The sequence below is a fragment of the Sylvia atricapilla genome, chromosome 3 (genome assembly GCF_009819655.1).
Source record: "Sylvia atricapilla isolate bSylAtr1 chromosome 3, bSylAtr1.pri, whole genome shotgun sequence".
In the NCBI taxonomy this organism is placed as follows: Eukaryota; Metazoa; Chordata; class Aves; order Passeriformes; family Sylviidae; genus Sylvia; species Sylvia atricapilla.
Genome location: NC_089142.1, coordinates 89,987,969 through 90,007,795, shown reverse-complemented (window position 1 = coordinate 90,007,795; position 19,827 = coordinate 89,987,969). Strand labels below are relative to the sequence as shown.

The window sequence follows — 19,827 nt, the reverse complement described above, 5'->3', positions numbered from 1 at the left end:
CCGCAGCCCTTCCCGTCCCGTCCCGTCCCGTCCCCGCTCGGGGCAGCCCCGCCGGAGCCCCTGCCCCAGGCGCTGGGCGCTGCCCGGCGGGAGCTGCGGGGCCGGGCCGCCCGCAGGGGAAGCGGCGGCTGCCAGGGCGGGCGGAGTCGGAAGCACGACAGCACGGGGCGCTGGGGCGGCGCTGGTGGCGGGGGCGGGAGCAGCTCGGCACTCGGCGCCGTGCTGGGGTCGCGGCGCAGGGACGGAGCCGGGCAGCGCCGGCCCCGCAGCAGCGCGAGAAGCAGCAGCGGCAGCAGGAGGAGCCGGAGCCGCCTCCCGCCGCCGAGCGCGGGGAGCCGCCGGAGCCGCTGCCCCGGGAGCCGCCGCAGCCGCTGCCCCGAGCGGCTTGCGAGCGCCGGGCTGCGGCGCCGCCGCTGCCTGCCGCCGCTCCGCGGGTGAATGAACCTGTCCCGGCCGACCGCCACGGCGGCTTCGCCTCGGGCTGCGGCACCAGCCTCCCCCCGCACAAGATGGACGGTTTCGCCGGGAGTTTGGGTGAGTGGCGGCGGGACGGGACGGGACGGGGCGCGGGCAGCCCGCCGTGCGGCGGGGCCCGGGGCGCGCACCTGCGGCCGGCGGGGATGCCGGAGCCGCGGGCTGGGGCTGCCCGGGGCCGGCCCGGCCGGTGCGTGCGAACACCGCCCGCGGCGGGAGGGGAGGGGATGCCAGCGCGAAATCTGGTCAGCTTCAAACCATCTGTTGCGAGAGCTCCGGCTGCACTTGCCTTCTTTGTTCTTTTCCCTCGCCGTGGGTTTGCGCTTCCCCAGAGCTAGTAGTTTGGCTTTGGGCTGGTGGTTCGGCTTAGGTTGTTTGAGGGGTTTTTTTTAATGTTCTTTTGGTTTTTTGTCTCTCCCTTTTGCTCCGGGGCGGGAGGGACGGTGTCGCACCGAGAGCCGCGGGCAGCTCTGCCCGGTCCCGGCTCAGAGCGGCTCCAAGGGGAGCGCAGCACCCCTGGAAACTTGGGGGCGCTGGTGGCATCCGCGGGAACGCTAACGGGACAGTCGGCGCCTTCCCGCTGCCCCAGCATCCGTCCGTGCGCCCGAGCAGCCCTCCTGGCTGCCTGGGCGGCAGGTTCCTCTGCCGCAGCCGTGGCGTGATCGAAAATATTTACTGCTTGTTTTTGTCGCCAGAAAACTGATAAAACTACGCTGCCTTCCTTCGGTTTTATGAAGGCTGCGGGAAATTCTCACCAGTTTCTTGGCGCAGAAATACTCCACCAGCACGGTGTTTGACTTGTTTGGGGGACAGATTGCCTGGTTGTGGTGCTGCCGGGTTGTGCTGATTACAAGTGTGAAATGAACGTGTATCCAAATGTAAGAGTTGTAAACCGTGTAAGTTTCCATTTCTGTAAATTACAAGACCACTGGCTTTGCAGTGCTGCCTACCTGCTGCTTTCACCATATTCAGTGGTGGTGTGTCTATTGCAGACATTTCGTGCTCAAACTCACTCCATCTTTTGTAGAATAATAAATCTGTGCCTCTTAAAAAATAAGATTAATTTATTTTTACATCACTCCCGTAAAATCTGTAGTAACAGTGAATAGTTCTCAATTTTCTGGAAAAATTGACTCATTTAAATACTTCTGAGTGTGATCCTAACCTTTCAGGTTTTTGAAATGTCAACTCCAGCATTTTGGGCACCTCTCCAAACCAAACTGGTGCACCATAATTAACAGTACGCTTTGGTAGCTTGGCCCTTTGCCAGGTATACTGTCCTTGCTCAAGTAACTGCCATGGCCATTTTCGATCTGGCCATCAGAAAGCGACACATGGAGGAATTGTACGGGTCCTGTTCCCGCTTTTCTGAGGGAAGACTGCGCCTGTGGGTGACATATGCAAATGTGCCATGGTTAATATTTATGAACCTCTTAACCCAGCAGAAGAGCTGATCACCATATCAAAGCACACCGATATTGCTTTTAACTGGTGCGGTATTGGTCCCGTGAGGTCGATATTTAGAAATAGCTCGTTTTTGTTGGAAGTAGAAAAAACTCAATTATGATGAAATAATAAAGCTTTGCTTTCTTGCGTGGAGGTTCTCAGTGGGCAGTGGCATGGGACCTCGGGTGGCCCAGCGCCTTGTGCTGGAGCCGTGATGGGCTCATTGGGGCGTCCCGTGTGTCTTATTAGGGGGAGCTCCATCTGGACCTTTAATTTGTTTCACTGTTTATTCAGGCAAGCGTTGTGATTCCATGTGAATTTAATGAAGATTAAGCTCAGCTCAGCCTTTTAAAATGTGTATTATGATATTCACTGCTGGTTGGCCTTTGATTTTGCTTTTGTGGCAAGCTGTGATGTGCAGAGGTTTTCTGGATTTGGGCTGAGAGGAGGGCATTCCCAGAATCTTTTGCTTTGAAGTATGAAACTTAAAGTGACTTTTTTGTTTCCAGGTTTGAATCATGCTGCTTAGACTTCTTCTGTATTTATAATCACTTGTTGGCTGTTCTAGCTGCTAATGAGCACATAGTGTTCGCAAAGATGTGTGAATTGTTCTGAGACCCCCCTTTTTTTTTTTAAACGTCTCTAATTAAAATCTAATGGCTTGAATTTAATTAGCTGTCTGCTAAATGTCTTTTAGGAAGGCCATAAATTAATGTAATTTAGAATGAAATGTAAAAATTAATTAAAATTATTGTTGGCAAAACTGTGCTGTCTATGTATGTGCATGCTCAACCAGTCAAGCAAGCTTATTAGAGAGCAAGTTGTCCTTTTAATGCCTCTTGTCATTATCTGGAAGGCAAAATGTTATTACAGATTGTGCCCTCTAGCACAGGCAGAAATACCTTCTTGCATGTCTCTTGCAGTTGAAAATACTTTACGCAGCTGTTTTCTTTTGGCCTCCACGTTGAAATTTTTATGAGAATAAACAGATGAAAGAAATCATTTTATATGTAATTTAGAAAATTGTTTTGGTTATTGGCTTAGTAAGTGCTTATGTAGCACTCTACTTACGAATATACAATTTCTGTATACAGTAAAAAAAATCTATATGCTATGAGTTAACTTGCACAGCTGAAATAGGTATCGATTATTTTGATAAAGCACCGAGTTATTTCCCAGTACCTTTGGAGTATCATAGTGATAATCGAATCCCATTTATTGTCTCAAGTAGGACAGTTGTATCTCACATTTGGCATTGCCAACATGACGGTTGTCAGAGGGCTCAATGGATTCTGGCCATCTGCTTTTTCACATGCGTCCCTCGAAGTCAAAGAATGTGCTTCTGAATGGGAACAAGAAGTCTGTGAACTTGGACTGGGCGCCTGGGCTCTTGCCGTGTGCCCTGGCTGAGACAGGAGCACAGCATGGGCGTCTGGCTCTGATGCTGCCAAGTTCCTCTGCCTCTCAGGGTCCTCATCAAAACAGATACGCATCAGGGCAGAGAAAGCGCTGCTGATTCTGCCAAAGGAGTCAAGCAGGGAGCTCTAGCAAAAGGGGAAAAAAACAAAAAAGGCAAAAATAAAAAAGCCCATGTGGGAAATAGTGCAGCTAAGGCTGTCAATAAGCGTCGTCCTGCTTCATCCCTTGCTCCTGTTTGTTCTGCGCTGCTGCCCTGTGTCTCTTCCACTGTCTCGCTGGTGCCTGTGAGCCCTGGGTAAACTGGCTCAGACATGCCCATCAGAGGGCTGCAGGGCTGCCGAACACTGACAGTTTTGCCAATAACGATTTTGATTTTTAGGTATCAGCAGGGATTGTATTACTTTACTGCCTTGCCCCTGCTGTGTTCGGTGGGTTTCTGCCTAGCTTGGCTTGTTAGGGAGTGGGAGAAGCATGTGGGGCGGTGGGAAGGAAGCAGTGGGAGCCTTCAGCTGGGGATAGTGGGACCAGGTGGCGCTGTCAGCCCTGAGAGTGACTTTGCTGGGTCGTGTCTAAGGTGTGAGATCTAGATTTAGTCTTCGGAAGAGCCAGCTGTGACATACTGCCAGGGGCTGGTGAGGAGTGAGTGCGCTTTGCTGGACAGTTTTCCACTGCTTTTAGCAGCTGTATTGTTTTCCTTTCTGAGGAAGCTTCTGCTAATTGAACTCTGTAACAATAACTCCTGGTAAACAAAGATATGGAAACATTCATCAGATTATATTAAAAAAAATCACTACAGCCTTTTCCAAGTTTTCACCAGTGTGCGATAACAACGTGGAATAAAACATTTCAAAAGGACTATCTCCATTATTGGAGTCTGTGGGAGAATAGTACCTCATAAAAAAATGGAGAAGTCTAAAATTCTGATTTCAAATCATGGTTTCTGTGCAGGGTGCCCTGAAGGTTTGAAGGAGTCTTTTGGAAGGATTCTCTATGGTAGAAAATATTTTCACAGAGAAATTAAAATCGCTCTTGTCTTGAAGTCTCAGGCAATCAGAACAATTTAGGATTTTTAAAAAAGATCCTTTGAGCCTGTGCATTTTGTTTTCAGAGAAATAGAAAATAAAGGAGAGCTGAAATTACTAAGTGGAGATCAGTGCTTTGCTCTGCTGTTGTTACTGGAGGAAGAACTGGAGACGTAACATAAAAGATTATTTTTTATCATTTTGTATAGTATCTACATTTTGTTCTGTCACTGTGTGTGTATTGCTGCTAACTGCAGTTTATGTGCTAACCACTTACTGAAGGGCTGGCATGGAGGTAAGTTCATATCCTTTTGCCCCATTTCTGTTCCTGGGCATTGTGCAGAAGCTGTCTGTGTCGGGTTGGTTCTGAGGCAGTGTTATGAGTGTGTGCTGCTCCTCAGCCCTGGAGGAACCAGCAGTGTCTGTCAAACCTGTGCCTTTGCTAAAGCCCAGTAAGGCTTCTCCAAAGCCCCCAGTCTGGGGGGGCAGAGCTGCTACAGGGCTCAAGCAGAGAGGATCTTGTGGTCGCTGGTGCAGTGAGCCTGGAAAGCCTGTGTGCATGATGATTCATCTCTGGCTGGGCTCACTACCGAGAAAAATGAGTGTGTGGGGTATTTGTCATTTATTTGGGCTAGAATATTAAGTTTTATCGTTGCCCGTCTAGACTGCAGAAGTGGCCGTGGTGCTGCAATGCAATTGCTCATAGCAACAGCGAGCTCAGCCTAATTCACAGGGCTCTGCTAGTGTGCTATTGTCACTGTGCTGGTCGTCTTAAAAATAAAGACTTTGGCAGGACATCATTCTCCCCTGCCGGAGAGGGATGGCCTTGACTGGTGCCAGGGGAGATTAAACTCCAGCAGCAAGGGAGGAACAGGCTGTTTGCTTTAGAAACTCGGTGGCGGCGGCTCACCTTTTGCTAAAGAGGTCTTTAGTTCATGTGCAGTGAGGAGGAACTCTTTGCTCTCTAGCCAGCTGAAAAGCAGAGGATTGTGTGTTTAAAAAACAATCCTGGTTTCGCTCAGAGTAACTGGCAATATTTGCTCTCGTTGTGAGTAGTATCTCAAACACGGGAGCCTGCTAGAACTCCTCTTAGAATTTCTCTCTCCTTCAGAAAGGTTTTCGTGCTTGGGATGCTTAGAATCATTTCTAGCCTTACAGTGTGTTTTCCATACTCTTTAACTGAGTTATTTTGATACGGCAGTAGAGTTATCTGACAGGATTGTCTCTTGTCTGAAAAACCTGCTCTGAAAGGATTTTTTCCCTTCTATGCTTTATATCATGAAATACGTAAGAGGGGAAAAATTAGTCAAGAACAGTGTTCTTAGAAGTTCTTTGAAGCAACATTTTGTTTTGTAAGCAGCATTATTATTATTAATTGTGTTATTAGTACAGGGTGAGCTTCATGTCACTCCTTGCTCTTCAGAGCTGCTTCCCTTCTTGGTATGGTTTGTATCAATTACTGAGGTTTATTTTTCCCTTCTCTCTTTAGGTCTTTGCTAAACCTAATCCTTAATGAATGCAATCGTAAGGCCAAGAATGTTGTTCCTGTTTTACCCACACGTAATGGGAAGGTTGTTAGAGGATAATTAATTTTATAGCTCATGGCATGTATGATGACAGTGCAAGTCTTTCTGCTCTTGCTTGTGTTGAGCATTTCTACCAGGGACGTTCTTCTGTTTAGGAGGCGAAAATCACCTTCTAAAGAACTTTTTGTAAGCTTCACTAACTTCCTCTTCAAGAAATCTTTCTGCAGTTACTTATGAGCTCAGGTGGAACCACTACTCACCTCAATTTTCCTCTCTGTAAACAAGTGTAAACCTGGGGTTTAAAGAGGAATTACTTTTTTTTTAATCTGCTTGTTTAAATTGATGCAGAATTCTAGTTTTCTGGACTTTTCTTTAATTGAATGCTGAAGGATGGACAACTGGACACCACATGATGATGTGTAATTTTTTTCTGAGAGTTTGAGTGCTCTTTAGGAAGCGCATGTGGGCATTCAGATTGAAAAAACTTGTGTCCATGGAGCAGCTTGGACTCTGAACTGATCACTCAGTTAATGAAAGTGGATGGGTGGTGTTGGTGGAAGGGTGGGGTGTGGAGAGCAGCACCATCATCATTAAAAATCTCAGTTTGTTGCTAAATCTTGGAACATATAAGAAGTTTTTTCTCTTCTCATTTTGCCTCCTTCCTGCGCCCTTTCTTATTTTTGTTTAGCTTTTTTTTGCTCCGTCATGCAAATATTCATGCTACAGTATTCTTAAGCTTTCTGCCCTAAGTCTTCTTACTGGGTTGAATGAGCTAAGTTTTTTTAAATTAAGTTTTTTGATTGTTTTGGCTCTCAGTGGGTTGCCTCTTGTGCTTATCCTCAATAGTTTCAGCCTAACTTGTTTACTAAATATAGCTGTGTCTTGTTGTTCTTTAACTGCTGGTTTCTTGGTCCCTTTCCTGACTCTTTAGTGGCTGTGCTGCTCTGCTTTGCGTGACAGTGCTGTCGGTAGGGAAGGACAGCTACCTTTTACCAGGTGTTTGGAGAATCCAGTTTCTTCCTTTGGTTGGTGGTGTTCACTGCCTTTCTGCCCCTTCTAGTGATGTGGATTGCATGCTCTTGTGGCTTCTTAAGCAAGATATTTTTGAGTGCAAATCTGTCTTATTGTAGAAGTAGGTTTACTTTTTGTATCTAATATCTCTTCTTTCTGGGGCTGCTTGTACGTGAGTGACTCTTATGCATAACAGACATGCAGTTTGAGGGACAGGAGCAGGAACAACAGCTATGCACTGTAAATGGATAAGATCTATTTTGGATGTGATCTCTTTTGTACAGTTACATGGAATTTCCAATGTGTGAAATTGAAGAAAAATGCTCACTATTATCTGTCACCTGGTTCTCTTGTTTTGTTGAAGCTCCACTCATAGCTGTAAATGCAGTGTTCCAGCCTGGAGCTGGTTCCCATTTCTCTGGCCAGTTTTGAGCTTAAAAAATACGACAGGGAGAGGCTGAAACCAGACTGGGTTATGTTTGATTGTATTTTGGATTTGTGTAAACAGTCTTAATGCATCAAGTTAAATTGGCAGGCTTTCATATTCCTCTGGGAAAATTGGGAGTTTGAAACCCAGCGGATAAATGAAAAAAGAATGGTTCTAAGCCCCAGATTTGGCTCCCTAAAGAGATGCTGTAAATTAGTTAGATCGAGAAATGTGATTTAGTTAAAATAAATGAAAATGTGTTTTCATGAGAACCTTATAATTTTAAAGACAAAAGAGTTGGATTTCTTCATTCTGAGTTGAGACACAAAAGCGAGAAAATGGCTGTTGACATGAAATTTATATTTGCTGTCCAAACAAAGAGGTAATGATTTCACCACTTTTATGGTTTTTAATGAAATTATGACATAAGAGCACTAGAAATGTTTGAATTTGTCCTGTGGCTGAGGTAAGCAAGCCTGCACATGCATAACTAATTTAACAATCCCAAATATACATAAGATGAATAGTAGAATTATTCGTTTCCCTACAGTTTACTATGTGTTACTTTTTTCTCTACTGAGAACAAAAGAAAAATGTTGCTTTTACATCAGGGTTCTGACAAGCTTTGTGCCCATCACTGTAGAAAAGAACAGCAGCAGGGTGGGCTCAAATTTGTTTCTGTCCCCCTTATTCTTGGTCACAAGCAGACCATGCCATGTCCTTATGATGTTTCCTGTTGTGTGTGCATTATATGGATCTTTCCTTCATTAGAACTCAAGATTTGCACTGGCAAAATGGCAGAGTAAACATGGCAGAGTAGAGCGCAGTCTCACAGGTTCAGTTTTTGAGGAAGGATGTCACCTCCCCAGAGTAATTTTTTTTTTAAAGTCTTTATTATGTATCTTCCAATACTTCTGGCTTCTACAACTAATAGGCAAACTTTGGAGTGGCTTTGAATTGTAGATACTGTTGACATTGTACTTCAAGTAGGGCACAACTGACCAAATCCCTTTCTAGGAGCATAGGTGTTGGAGACCTGGCCACATGGAATGGAAGGAAAAGCACTGCTGTTAAATATTGTCTTGCACATCTCTGGTTTGGTGAAATCACTCTTTGAGTAGGAGCAATTCCGAGGTGACTGCTACAACCTCCATCTGGGGTTCTCTGGGAGCAGAGTCCACTCCAGATATGTGAACATGCATTCAGCTGGTACGCTTTGGGAGTTGTTTGGGTGCACTTTGATTGAATGGAACTTCAGAAGAACATTTCTAAAAATGCTTTTTGGTATTTCCAAAGAGAGGTGTGTGGAAAGGAGGAACCTCCAGAGGTAGGAACTATAAATTAAAATGTTTCAGCTGCAAGATTGAGGGAAATGGCAATGCTCGTGTCTGCGTAGTATCACTTAGCTTCTTTAGACAAGAGCTCTAAGAGGAAGGTAATTACAACTTTGTTTAACTATGAAATTCTTCATTGAACTGCTATCCCCTCTTCTCCCAGCGTGTGCTGTGCAAATGCCATCAGAGAGAGACCTGGCAGGAAATCAGTGGTTTGTGTGGCTGTGGAAGCAAGCAAGCTTTCTGAATTCTAAATATGCCCATTAAAACCATGAGGCAAGAGGAACAATAACAGGCAGTACAAACTTTGTTCTGGTTCTTTTTTTTTATAATTTTAATTTATTTTTTATATTCTTTCACAGGATAAGCCTGAAGCAGCATTGAGTCCATCTGAACATCTATTTTCTAAGCTTTTAATGATGGCGTACTTCCATGAAAATTATATGCCATATTTAAGAAAGAGGACATGTTGGCAGCACATTTCTCCAGATTTGGATTTTTTTTCTGTATTTTCTATAATCTGTAACTGTAGTATTTTCTGAAAGATGCTTGGAGGGATGAAGTGTTGGTTATAAACAAAGAGTTGAGTGATTTGAGATATTTTCAAAGGAGCTTTTAAAATAGAAATTGCTTCTCTGCCTCTTAAACATAGGGAAAAGTGGGTCTTAGGCATAGTTGTAGAAAACAGTAAAAAATTCAGATTCTTTTTCTTGTAAAACACTTTTTTTTGTACCCTGAACACTTCATTGGGATAATTAGTGGTTCATTAGAAGTGATATTTCAGTGTGACACTATTCCTGTGCGGTTTGCTAGAGTAACTAATCTGAATTGTTGGCATAAACTCTGAATAGGAAGACACAACTGCTGGCCTCCAAGTGCTACGGAGCTTTGGGTGGTGCATTTCCAAAGTCTATCCAGCATATTAGGCAGCAATATTATTATGTGCTGATACTCATTTTTGTGATTCAGTTGGAAAATTGTCAAAGTGTAGAGATGATTTCTGTGTGAGATTAACATCACGCCTCCAGCTTCTGTGTGCTAGCTGGTGTAGGTGCAAAGAAAACAGGTAGAAGCTGGCAGTCTTCAAATTTGTCAACTCTGAAGTTTAGAACCACCCCAGCAAGAACTGAAAAACAGTCCCACTTTATTCATGATGTGGACTTCCATTTTTTATTTTTAGATGCCAAACCTTTAGATGTTAGTAGCTGTTTGTTATTTAAGCTTTGGGAGGATTCAAGCTGTGGGCATCAGGTTGTTGGATGTTACCAATCTTTGATCATAGTATACTGCAGAAGGGTTTATTATGGATTAAATGTCATGGTGGACATTAGCAAATGGAGGAAATATTTGTTTGGGGGAATATTATGTTGTTTTTCATGGGGATAATTTGTTAGTGAGTTGGTGTGGTATTGTGTGGGACTCTAATCTGGCATCCTGCTTACTGAACTGGAGATAGGTGACCAGTTTTTCTTTATTTCAAGTCATCTGAGTTTTGAATGGATTTTTGATCATTCATTTTGTGTGTGTGTGCCAGGCTTGTGGCTCTGCTACAGGAATGTTTGTATGTGTGTATAGCACTCTACTTGTAGAAAAATACGAAGTTGGGAGAGCATTTAATTTGACTTTCAGTAGTCAAATGTTGAAGTCATCATCCACCTCAAACAAAGAGTGTAAGTTGTTTACTACTGGATTAAGATATTTGGGGCATTATTGGAGTGGAGATTTTACCTCATTTCACTCTCTGCCTATCAGTTTGGTTACTGCCTAGCTAAATAATACAGGTTTGTGTGTAGAGATTCTTGCTAACATGATTTTAATTATCTGCATTTACTTAATTATTATTTGCAGTAGAAATTTCAATTTCTTGCTCCTATAGCTGCAGCAGCTTTACCAGCAAAAGGGCTCTAACTTGGCTGCTTGTTTTTCTGAATGAATGGCAACATTTGCTGTTTGTTTTCTATAGATCACAAAGGGATGTTTTTTTCCAAAGCTATAGATAAGATGTCAGGGAATTGCAGGAAAGTGAAAGAGAATTGACAAGAAAACTTGCATAGAGTATTTTGCAGTCCAAATTGTATTTGTCAGTTTGTGCAGGCTTGTTTTTGATAAGAACACTTATATCTGCCTTTCAGCCTTTAATTGAAGTGATTTAAACAGATGAAATTTTAATAGTCCTTATTTTAGTTTCCAGAACTAACTGGGAAATTTCCAGAGTTTGGTGTCTGCTTATGTACATATATTTAGTAACACACCCACTGACATCCCCCTACCCTCTCGCCCAGTTTTATTTAAAGGATTCAAAGTTTGGCCACCCTTTCATTGAAGGAACTTTTTCCAGTATCAAATCCAAACCTGTCCTGATGCAATTTCCTGTGTTGTATCCTTTGTCTCCTGGGAGACTGACCCCCACCTTATATATAACATATCTCTTATGTAGTACAGCCCTATGTGGACTTGTTTTTTCTAAATGTGATTAATGCACCATTTGGTTTCCTGTCAGTATAACTTGATTATCTTAGGCATTGCAGTATGTATTTTGGTTTTAAAAACTTCAGGCTAACTTTGAAATAGCTTTTTTTTTTTGGTCTTTGTCATGTTGCTATTTACGGAGTTCTTTTGCATACAGCGAATGGGTTAAAACTCAAAATAGCTTCAAAGTTAAACTAGTTAACAGGCAGAGGAAGATAGAAATCTTTACTAGAAAGAAGTGACTTGCCTAAAATGAACAAGAGGCTGCACTTTGGCAAACAGCTCTTCTGTACTATCATATAACCTTTGGATATGCATTTTTAGGAGAAAAAACGGGTAGGGTTGATGTCATCTAAGAATTGCCTGTTGACTCTTAACTCCAGTTTTCTTCATCAGCTTAATTACTCCAGGATGTTACCAACCCTTGAGTTGAAGTATGGCCTTAACAGCCTGGGGTACTGACTCCTGCCTTTGATCTGCATCTTTCTTTATTGAGAAACAGGGGTGCAGAAACAGCCATTTCATAGTGATTTTCATTTGCCTCAGCAGCTGTCACGTGTATGTGCTGCCATCCCCCCTTCTCTGTCGTGCACAGTTTGTGTTGTACCCTACGTTCTCCTCCAAGCTCCATGAAGAGCAGCTGCTTGGTGGCCTTGAGCCATGTGCTGCTCGTGGACACTGTCACAGTGGGGAGCAGAGCCAGGTCCCCACTAGGATCTGGGATAACCCCTCCGGAGATGGAAACCATCTCTGCTTCTCTTGGCCGCTTCCCCTGTAGATGCCGCTAAGTGGTGTATAGGGAAGGGAAGCTGGGTGGTGTGACAGCAGAGACTTTCATGTGGTTGGATAAAATAGGAGTAATGCTAATAATTACATATCACATACAGTTTTGACTTTCTGTGAACAAGCAGTGTTATAGCAGGGAAGGGGAAGGAAAATGTCTGCCCCTGGAAGGAAGGCCTCTAGTTGGAGGCTGCAGGAGCCGCCCTGGTGAACTCTCGGGGGGTTTCTTGGTGATGCTGACACTCCTGCTGACAAGCAAGCTCTGCAGCTGCTGGAGGGATGCCCTGCAGAGCAACTTGGGTTGTGTTAGGCTGCTGTGACATGTGCTCCTCACTATGAATACCTAGGTTGTCCAGTGCTATGTAGCTTTGTAGAGCCACCCATTCCCTCTTCAGTACCTCTGTGAGTGCCTTGTTGTGATTGTTTGGGGTTTTTTTAAACTTTTTATTCCATGTGGAATATTACTTTCTGGTTTTCCCTGAATGCCGTTTAACTTCAAGCTTTTGCTGGAAAGCTCTTGAAGTGGTGTGTGACATGCTTGTCATGTTCCCCATGCTTGTCATGGGCTACTTTATTTCATGTCACCCTCTTTCTAATCTCTCCTTAGATGCTGACTTCTAGTGGTTTCAGCATTACAGAAACAATTTTCAGTCTCATGGAAACAGGTGTTAGAATAGGTTTTAATCATTTACCTCTTGTGCTGCATGAACCATTTGTACTCTCAAAATGGAAGACACAATCACATTGATGCTCTGATAACTTGATGTGTTTCTGGGCCACTTCCAGGGATCTTGGAGCAGGAGCGTGCTGCTGCTGTGGCTCTATACTGACTGCTTAATCCAACAAGGTTCTGCCCCTCAGTTCTCTTCTAACAAGAACCATCCTTCTTATTAAATAAGATAATGGCTGCCATATGGTTTTCTTCATTACCCTCTTCTCTTCTTCTAATCTTTCATGCGTGCTTATGTACTAAAAGCTTCGGGGGACCATCTTCCATGCTAGTAAAACACTGTAAGTAGGTAGGTTTCTGCTTGTTCAGAAATTTGTCAGATACACTTTTTTAACATACAGCAAATGGTCATAAAGGCATTTATAGTAGTTTTTTATACTCTGAGGTATATTCCACTTATTTGTTAATCATTATTGGTTTGATTGTTTTGTTTGACGTATTTCATTTTTCCAAAGACTTTTATTGCGGCAATTACACATGCCCAACATGAAACTTAGAAGGAAGTGCAACATCAGATCACTGGAGATTCTCTGCTGCTTTTATGGCTAATATTTATGTTTTGTGGTGCTCAAGTTAATGATTTCTCGCTGTTTCATGTGTGTAGTATATTGTATCTGCTTTATTACTGAGGGTGTTTTTTTGAACTCACATGCGTCAGTGTAATTAGTAGGAAACTTTGGTTTTGTAATTGAACACACAGTTGTACCAGGTGCTTTCTAGTACTGCCTCTTTTATTGATGCAGCACAAGTGACTTGTAGTAGACATATAGATTAGTTACAGTTACCAAGAGGTACTGCAGCTCTTCTGTTACCTAGTGTGATCTTTTCATTGTGTGGCATTCTGCTCTCATTTTACATTTCACTTTTCTTCTGCCCTTTGAGTAAGCTGCATATTGAGCAGTTCATCTACTTTCTACCTACTATAAAACCCCCTCAGTTTTAGTTTTGAGGCAGAAATTCGTAGTCCTTTAGTAGGTCACTGTTCCTGTTTGTACAAAAAACACTTCTGAAAGTGCCAGCAAGGGCAAGCCAGATGGAATCAAGCTCTGGTGGTGTTTTTGCTGCATTCCCTGCTTGGAGGATGGGCCTGCACTGCTGCCTTGGGGAGCGTGCTTTGCTCTCTGTGTGTGTAAGCTCATCAGCATGGTACCTTGCTGTGCTGGGGGAAGAGCTGGACACATCCCATGGCTCAAACCATGTGGCGCATGAAGCTGTGTTGGAGGACTGCAGGGAGCTGGTGAGAGACAGCTCTGGTAATAAATGTGCCTCCTGAGTGTGACTCTTTCCCTCTTAGGAAGCAAAGAATTTTTTACTTATTTTGTTTTAGCCTGCTTTTATTACCCCTCTTCAGGTGAATACTGAGTACTGGCTGTATTTGAGGGCAGTAGGGTGAGGAAAACGAAAGGTGAGTACTTGAAGCCCAAATGATTGCTGGTATGAAATGTTTAGGATTGGCTGTGTGCCCTCAATGTCATAATGAGTGTGTTTCTGCTAATTCCTAATCCGAGTTGCCAGGCTAGGTGGTTTATCACATGGTAGCTGCTTTCTCACGTGGCCAGGGGGACAGCAGTACCTTTTCTTTTAGTCATGTTGGAGAAACCCTTGAGTCTTTTCTGAGGAGTTTTGAGATGCTGAGTGTTGTAGGCTCAGCTGTGCTCTCCCCAAGGAGCCCAGGGGGCTGCACCAGTGCCACCTCTGCCTTTGACTTTGGTGGGTCACTGTTAGTGGCTGTGTGGGAGGTTCCTGGGAGGGCCAGTTTGTCTCCGTATCTCTGGAGAACGGAAGATGTGCGGAAGTGAGCGCACAGATAGCGGTCTCAAAACTTGGTTTGGAAACTGTAAAGATAACACAGTGTAAAGAAATGAAAGGAGGTGCCTGGCTGGTGTGTGCTGCCCAGCACGGCCAGCCTGTGCTCTGGTTCCCCTTTGCAAAGAGGAATTTGTGGAGCTCCTCTCTGCCAGCGCGCTGGGTGCGGGTGGTTCACTGCACACCCCAGAGGTGAAATATCTCCTTGAGGTGTGGCTGCAGGACAGATGCTGTCAGGGAGGGAAAACAACGTGGTGTGGCAGTGGAGCAGCTGGGAGACAGCTGGATGCTGTTGAACATCCCAGTACTCTGCAAATCCCAGCAACTTTCTTCTCCCTCTGCTGCTTTTCCTCTGCTTCTTCCTGTCCTTCTCCTGCCATTCTCAGAAAGGGGGTGTGAAAAGACGGAACGGATTTTCCTTTTCAAGGCCTTCTGAGCAAGCCTAATGTTACATGTCCACTTATGTCATTGTGTTGTCTCAAAAATCAAATATCAACAAACATTTTTTGTGAACAAACAAACTGTTTTCTTAACCAAACCAACCTCAAACTTGAAATCAGCTGATGATATAATTATCCCATTTAATTATCATTGTTTGTCTTGCTGGCCTTATTAATGCAGTTATGCATATGTTCCAGATGAGAAAATGTGTTTAAATTTCATTCTACTGGTGCTGTGTGCGAAATGAAAACATAAGCCAACTTAATTCCCTTAGAATATATATTTTATGAAAAATGTATATTCCCTTAGAATATAGATTTTATAGAAATATCTGAAATTAAGGCATCAATATTTTTAGCTTAATACTTCATTTGTAAGGCTTGATTTTGAGCTTCCTATTCTAAAGCTAGTGTGTTGTGGAGCAGCTAATCATAGAAAAGGCAAATAAGTGTCAGATTACAAAACTTTTCTACATTAAAAATATGACCATATGTGCCTCTGAATAATTCCAGATGGAAGGCTGCTGGTTTATAATTTGTTTTATATTACATTTCTTCAGAATGCTTTGCCTTTTTTTTTTTTTTTTTTTTTTTTCTATAGTTGTGAACATAGGTTGTGAATCTAGAGATACATGACAAGCAGAAAAAAAATAAAGAGTGCAAAATAATAGTTTATGCCAGCAGTTTTAGGTTAGACATTCTGAAAAATTTCTTCACAGAAAAGGTTGTAAAGCATTGGAACAGGCTGCCCAGCGGAGTGGTGGAGTCACCATCCCTGGAAGTGTTCAAAAAACAGTATGGCACTTGAGGACATGGTTAAGTCATGAGCATGGTGGTGGGTTGGTGGTCAGTCTTGATGATCTTAAAGGTCATTTCCAACCCTAATGATTCTATTTTGCTTGCTAGGAGTGTAAATCCCATTCCCCAGCATTCTGCTTGGGTACTTGAGCTAACGGGGGTGTCAGGTTTGGATTGGCCACACAGACTTTTTCATACATTATTATATATTCCCTAAGTGATCCTATTTATAGTACAATTCTTTTCGAATATCTATTTAAAGAAGCATATTCAGATGCTTATTGAGGGAGTTTCCAGAGTGAATGTGAAACCTTTGGAAAAAAAAAGGGAAAAACTTGAGAAAGCTACAAACCTCTGAAAACGTGCAAAAAATATTATTATAGAAGTGATTTTGCAACCTTGGATCTGTTTGCTGACAGCAGTGAAGCATGGAACTCCTTTTGGAAGAAACATACTCTTGAGAGCTTGTCAGCTTATTTTCTTTCATGAGTCCTCTTTTAAAATAGCAGAACCTTAGAAATAGGCATTAGCTTGGTTCATCTTGTCACAGGCAGTGGTTAAGTATTTTGTCTCAGTAATTGCAGCTGCATTTTCATGGTGAGGTGAGAAAAATGTAATTTTAGGTTACAGTTAATGAAGTTGAAATTGTTCCTGTATGGGAGGTCACTTGGGACTCCGTCATTTCAGGAGTGGGTCGTAGTAATCCTCTTACCCTCCTGCCCTGGGCAACTTGAGCATTCTTGATCCCCACATGGAATGCCTGAATTGCATTTCTGGTCCTTATTAGTCCTTGGTTGCTTATTCTTTATGATAGAGCTCAAGTTCATTCAGGATGATCATTTCAATTCTTAGTATTTGTGTTTATAGCATTTTCCTTGCATCTTTTCATTTACTTATTTCTCACACAGTTTCAACAGTATTTTATAAGTCACTATTGTAGGAAATAATAACTACCTTTGTTAATAGATTCTTTATGTTTAATTTCATTCAAAACATCACATAGGAACCATGGGCAATTTATCAATAACAGAGATTATGAGCTTGGCATAAAAAGTGCCTATTCCAAGTTGCTTTTTCATCTGTATCCTCCTTGTTTTTATTTGTTTATTTCCCACAATCAAATTTCAGGGCTTTAAGAAAGGCTATATACGGCATTTATTTAATGGCAGAGGAAAGTACAGGGTTTAGTTTTGGCCATGAAAGTCAGAATATCTGGAAAACTTATTTCCGTGTCTGGAAACTTTATCCTTCTTTTATTACTTCTTGGGTCTAAATATTGATTAAATTACTGATTATTCAGGAGTCATGTGAAATACAAAATGCTTCAGAGCCTCATGGTTTTAAGCCTTTAGAAGCTTTCCCCAGTGCCTTTCAGTGGGCCATATAATTGAAGAGGTGTTCTTCATGTGCTTTGCTGAGGAATTAACTGCTTGTGTCTGCAAAATGGGGGTTTTCTTTCCGTAATGGAGGCAAAGTGAGTTCTGTGGTATGTGCTTTTTACAGTAAGCGTAAATGTGTGTATTTAAAAAAAAATCAGATCAGTTTCAATGATATTACAACCATTTGCAGCTCAAGAGAAATCATCTTGATTTCTCAAAAAGCATCGCCTTTGTTGAAAAGTGCAGTTCAAGTGAAATAGTTCCTGGAGTACAGAACCTCCTGTACAGTGCTATTTCTGAAATGCTGCTAGGAAAGAGGCCAGGATTAGAAGGGGAGCAAAATTTAGCAGTATGGAGGACTGGGATTGCTAATGGTAAGCTTTTTCTCATGCTCGTGACTGTACCATTTTCATGCAGGAGTGTTTTAAAGAGGGATATTGTGATATTTCTCCTAGGCTCAAGTACTTCTGTGGTCATCTTTATCTGTGGTTTAGACTTTCTTTGGTTCAAATTCTATACTTTAAAAGATTTTATCTCTTTTCTATGAAACCTTTGCCCTGGTCCTTCAGCATTTTAGATGAAAACTGCCCTTTATGGCTAGAAATTCCCATTAACTGGCTTGTTTTTCACACAGAGTAAGTTTAAACGTATTCACAAGCCCTTGTGTATAAAGAGGAGGGTGTTTCCTTGCAATTGTTTTGAGAAAACAAGGGAATGAAGGAGCTTTTGCAATATCAGGCTTGTTTGCTCAGTTGCTGTTATAACAACCCCCTCAGGACTGCTGCTTTGTAAATGACACCCAACCTACTGTTAATTATTTTTAATTCTAAAATGAATTCTGTTTGGTGAGCATTTAACCTGGAAAACTTGCCTTGACATGTAAGGCCGATTAACTTGCATGGTGTGGCGTTCTTTGCATGCATTTTTTTTATTTTTTCAAGAGCTGATGTAGCATCAGTGAGGCACCACCTGACATTTCTTAAGGTTTGTGATGATTCCTCTGCATTAGGGTTTCAGGAAGACACAGTCACCACACCCACCAGCAGTCCCTCTTCTCTAGGGACTCATTTTCCTGGTGTTTCCTATGGTGCCTGTGAGATTCAGCTATTCAAGATTGGACTGTTTTACCAGGTGACCAGATTTTGCTCGGCAGTCAGAAGCCCATGAGAAAAACCCAAAGGAAGCTGGAAAAACCTGCCCACCTGTGCCCTTGCAAGGGGTGGAAGGCTGAGTTGAGGGGGGTGTGTGTGTGATACCTTGGAGTTAATGATGGCAGAAACCGTATTTTGGAGCAGGAATGTGAAGATCACAGAGTTACATCAGCACCAATTGTCTGTGTGGAGCACGTTGAAGATGGTGTGGGGTGGGTGCATAAAATCAGCTTAAAGCGTGGCTGAATTGGTTATTCAGTCTTCCAGCAGGAATTGCCTTGGAGTAGAAATCAGGCCTGGAGAGCACAGGCCCACATGGAAGTGATCTGCTGCAAGGAGGAAGATGTAAGATCTGGAAAAAGGAGAGGGATGCTCTAAATGGGAGGTGTGCTTGCCTCCCCCAGCGTATCCTTTCACACAGGCTAATGGCATTTCCTCGGGTGAAATGTGGGCTGGCACAAGACAGGAGACAGCTTTATATCTTGAAATAAACGCTTAAATCTTTAATTAAAAGCAGATGTGGGAGGAGAGGATGCCTGAGGAGCACAGGCAATCGCAATAACCAAAATGTCTTGAAAGATAACGTGATACATTGCATAAAATCTAGAGGATTGTTGAGTGTTAAAGCTCAGTGATACAGTTAATTTCTTCACAGAGAAGAAGTTCCTCTGCATCACTAAAAAAAAAAATGCTATAGCTTTTGGCATGGATATCTTTATAAATGGATACTTTTTGGTCTGGAAGTCACCTTTTGATCACTTTGCTCTTTCTGTGTGGGTATGTTTGAGGTTTTTAGTGTGAGTGAAAAAGAAAATGGTAGGTATGTTCTTGGTTCTGCAAAACATTGATGCTCCCTTCTAAAACGACTAACTAGAGGTTGTAACTGTTCAAAAATTCCCTCTGCAGGTGTTTTCTGGTTAAAATGCTTACATATAAATGTTTCAGGTTTATGTTTCTGTGACTGGATAGATCATGGTATCTCCAGCTCTTTTTGGTAGTCTAATCTGCTCACTTTAATTGTCTAAATAAGCAAATCTAAAGTGACATGGAGACGACTGTGGGTCGAGAAAACTTAACTGTACAGTTGCACTTTCCTGTTATTTTTAGTAGACAAAAAATAACATAAAAGTGTCTAAACTTCTTATTTGTATAACCTTCCTGATTTAATGAACTGTAGTACTGATATTAGATGCAAATGGATACTTTGTTCAAATGTCTGAGTGGTTGTTCAGTTTTCTCTGTTTTATAAATGAATTACCCAGATGTATCTGTTTAAATCCTGTATTTCTGATTCACGCTATCTTGAGCCATGGAGTCTCATTCACTAGGGCTGCGTTTTTGTAAATGACACTTGACAAGCCAGCAGACAGGAATTTAGGAACTGATAAGTGTTGGCATCTTTAGTTACTGATCACATTCTGCCACACATGGCCTCACAAAAGGGTTTTTAGGTATGGGATTTTTGTTTCCTCCCCTTGCATCTGTTCATGCAGGGCTAATTCTTTGCTTGCTGGCTGGTTTGCAGGCACATGCTGAGTAATTTCTGTGTTGTATTTCTTTGCAATCAGGGCCCTAACAAAAGCTGTTGCTGTGAATGTGTATTTGCTCATAG

General features: G+C 42.6%; 1 protein-coding gene across 3 annotated transcripts in view; it reads left to right on the top strand.

Moving 5' to 3' along the window:
- Window positions 1-204: 204 nt before the first annotated feature.
- The window catches only part of EML4 (EMAP like 4), a 145,864-nt gene continuing 126,241 nt past the window's right edge, over window positions 205-19,827 (top strand). For all 3 annotated transcript variants that reach the window (XM_066316112.1, XM_066316111.1, XM_066316110.1), the window contains exon 1: window positions 205-534. In XM_066316112.1, the coding sequence (XP_066172209.1) occupies window positions 510-534 (25 nt within the window). In that variant the 5' untranslated portion in view covers window positions 205-509. The remainder of the gene's footprint in view (window positions 535-19,827) is intronic.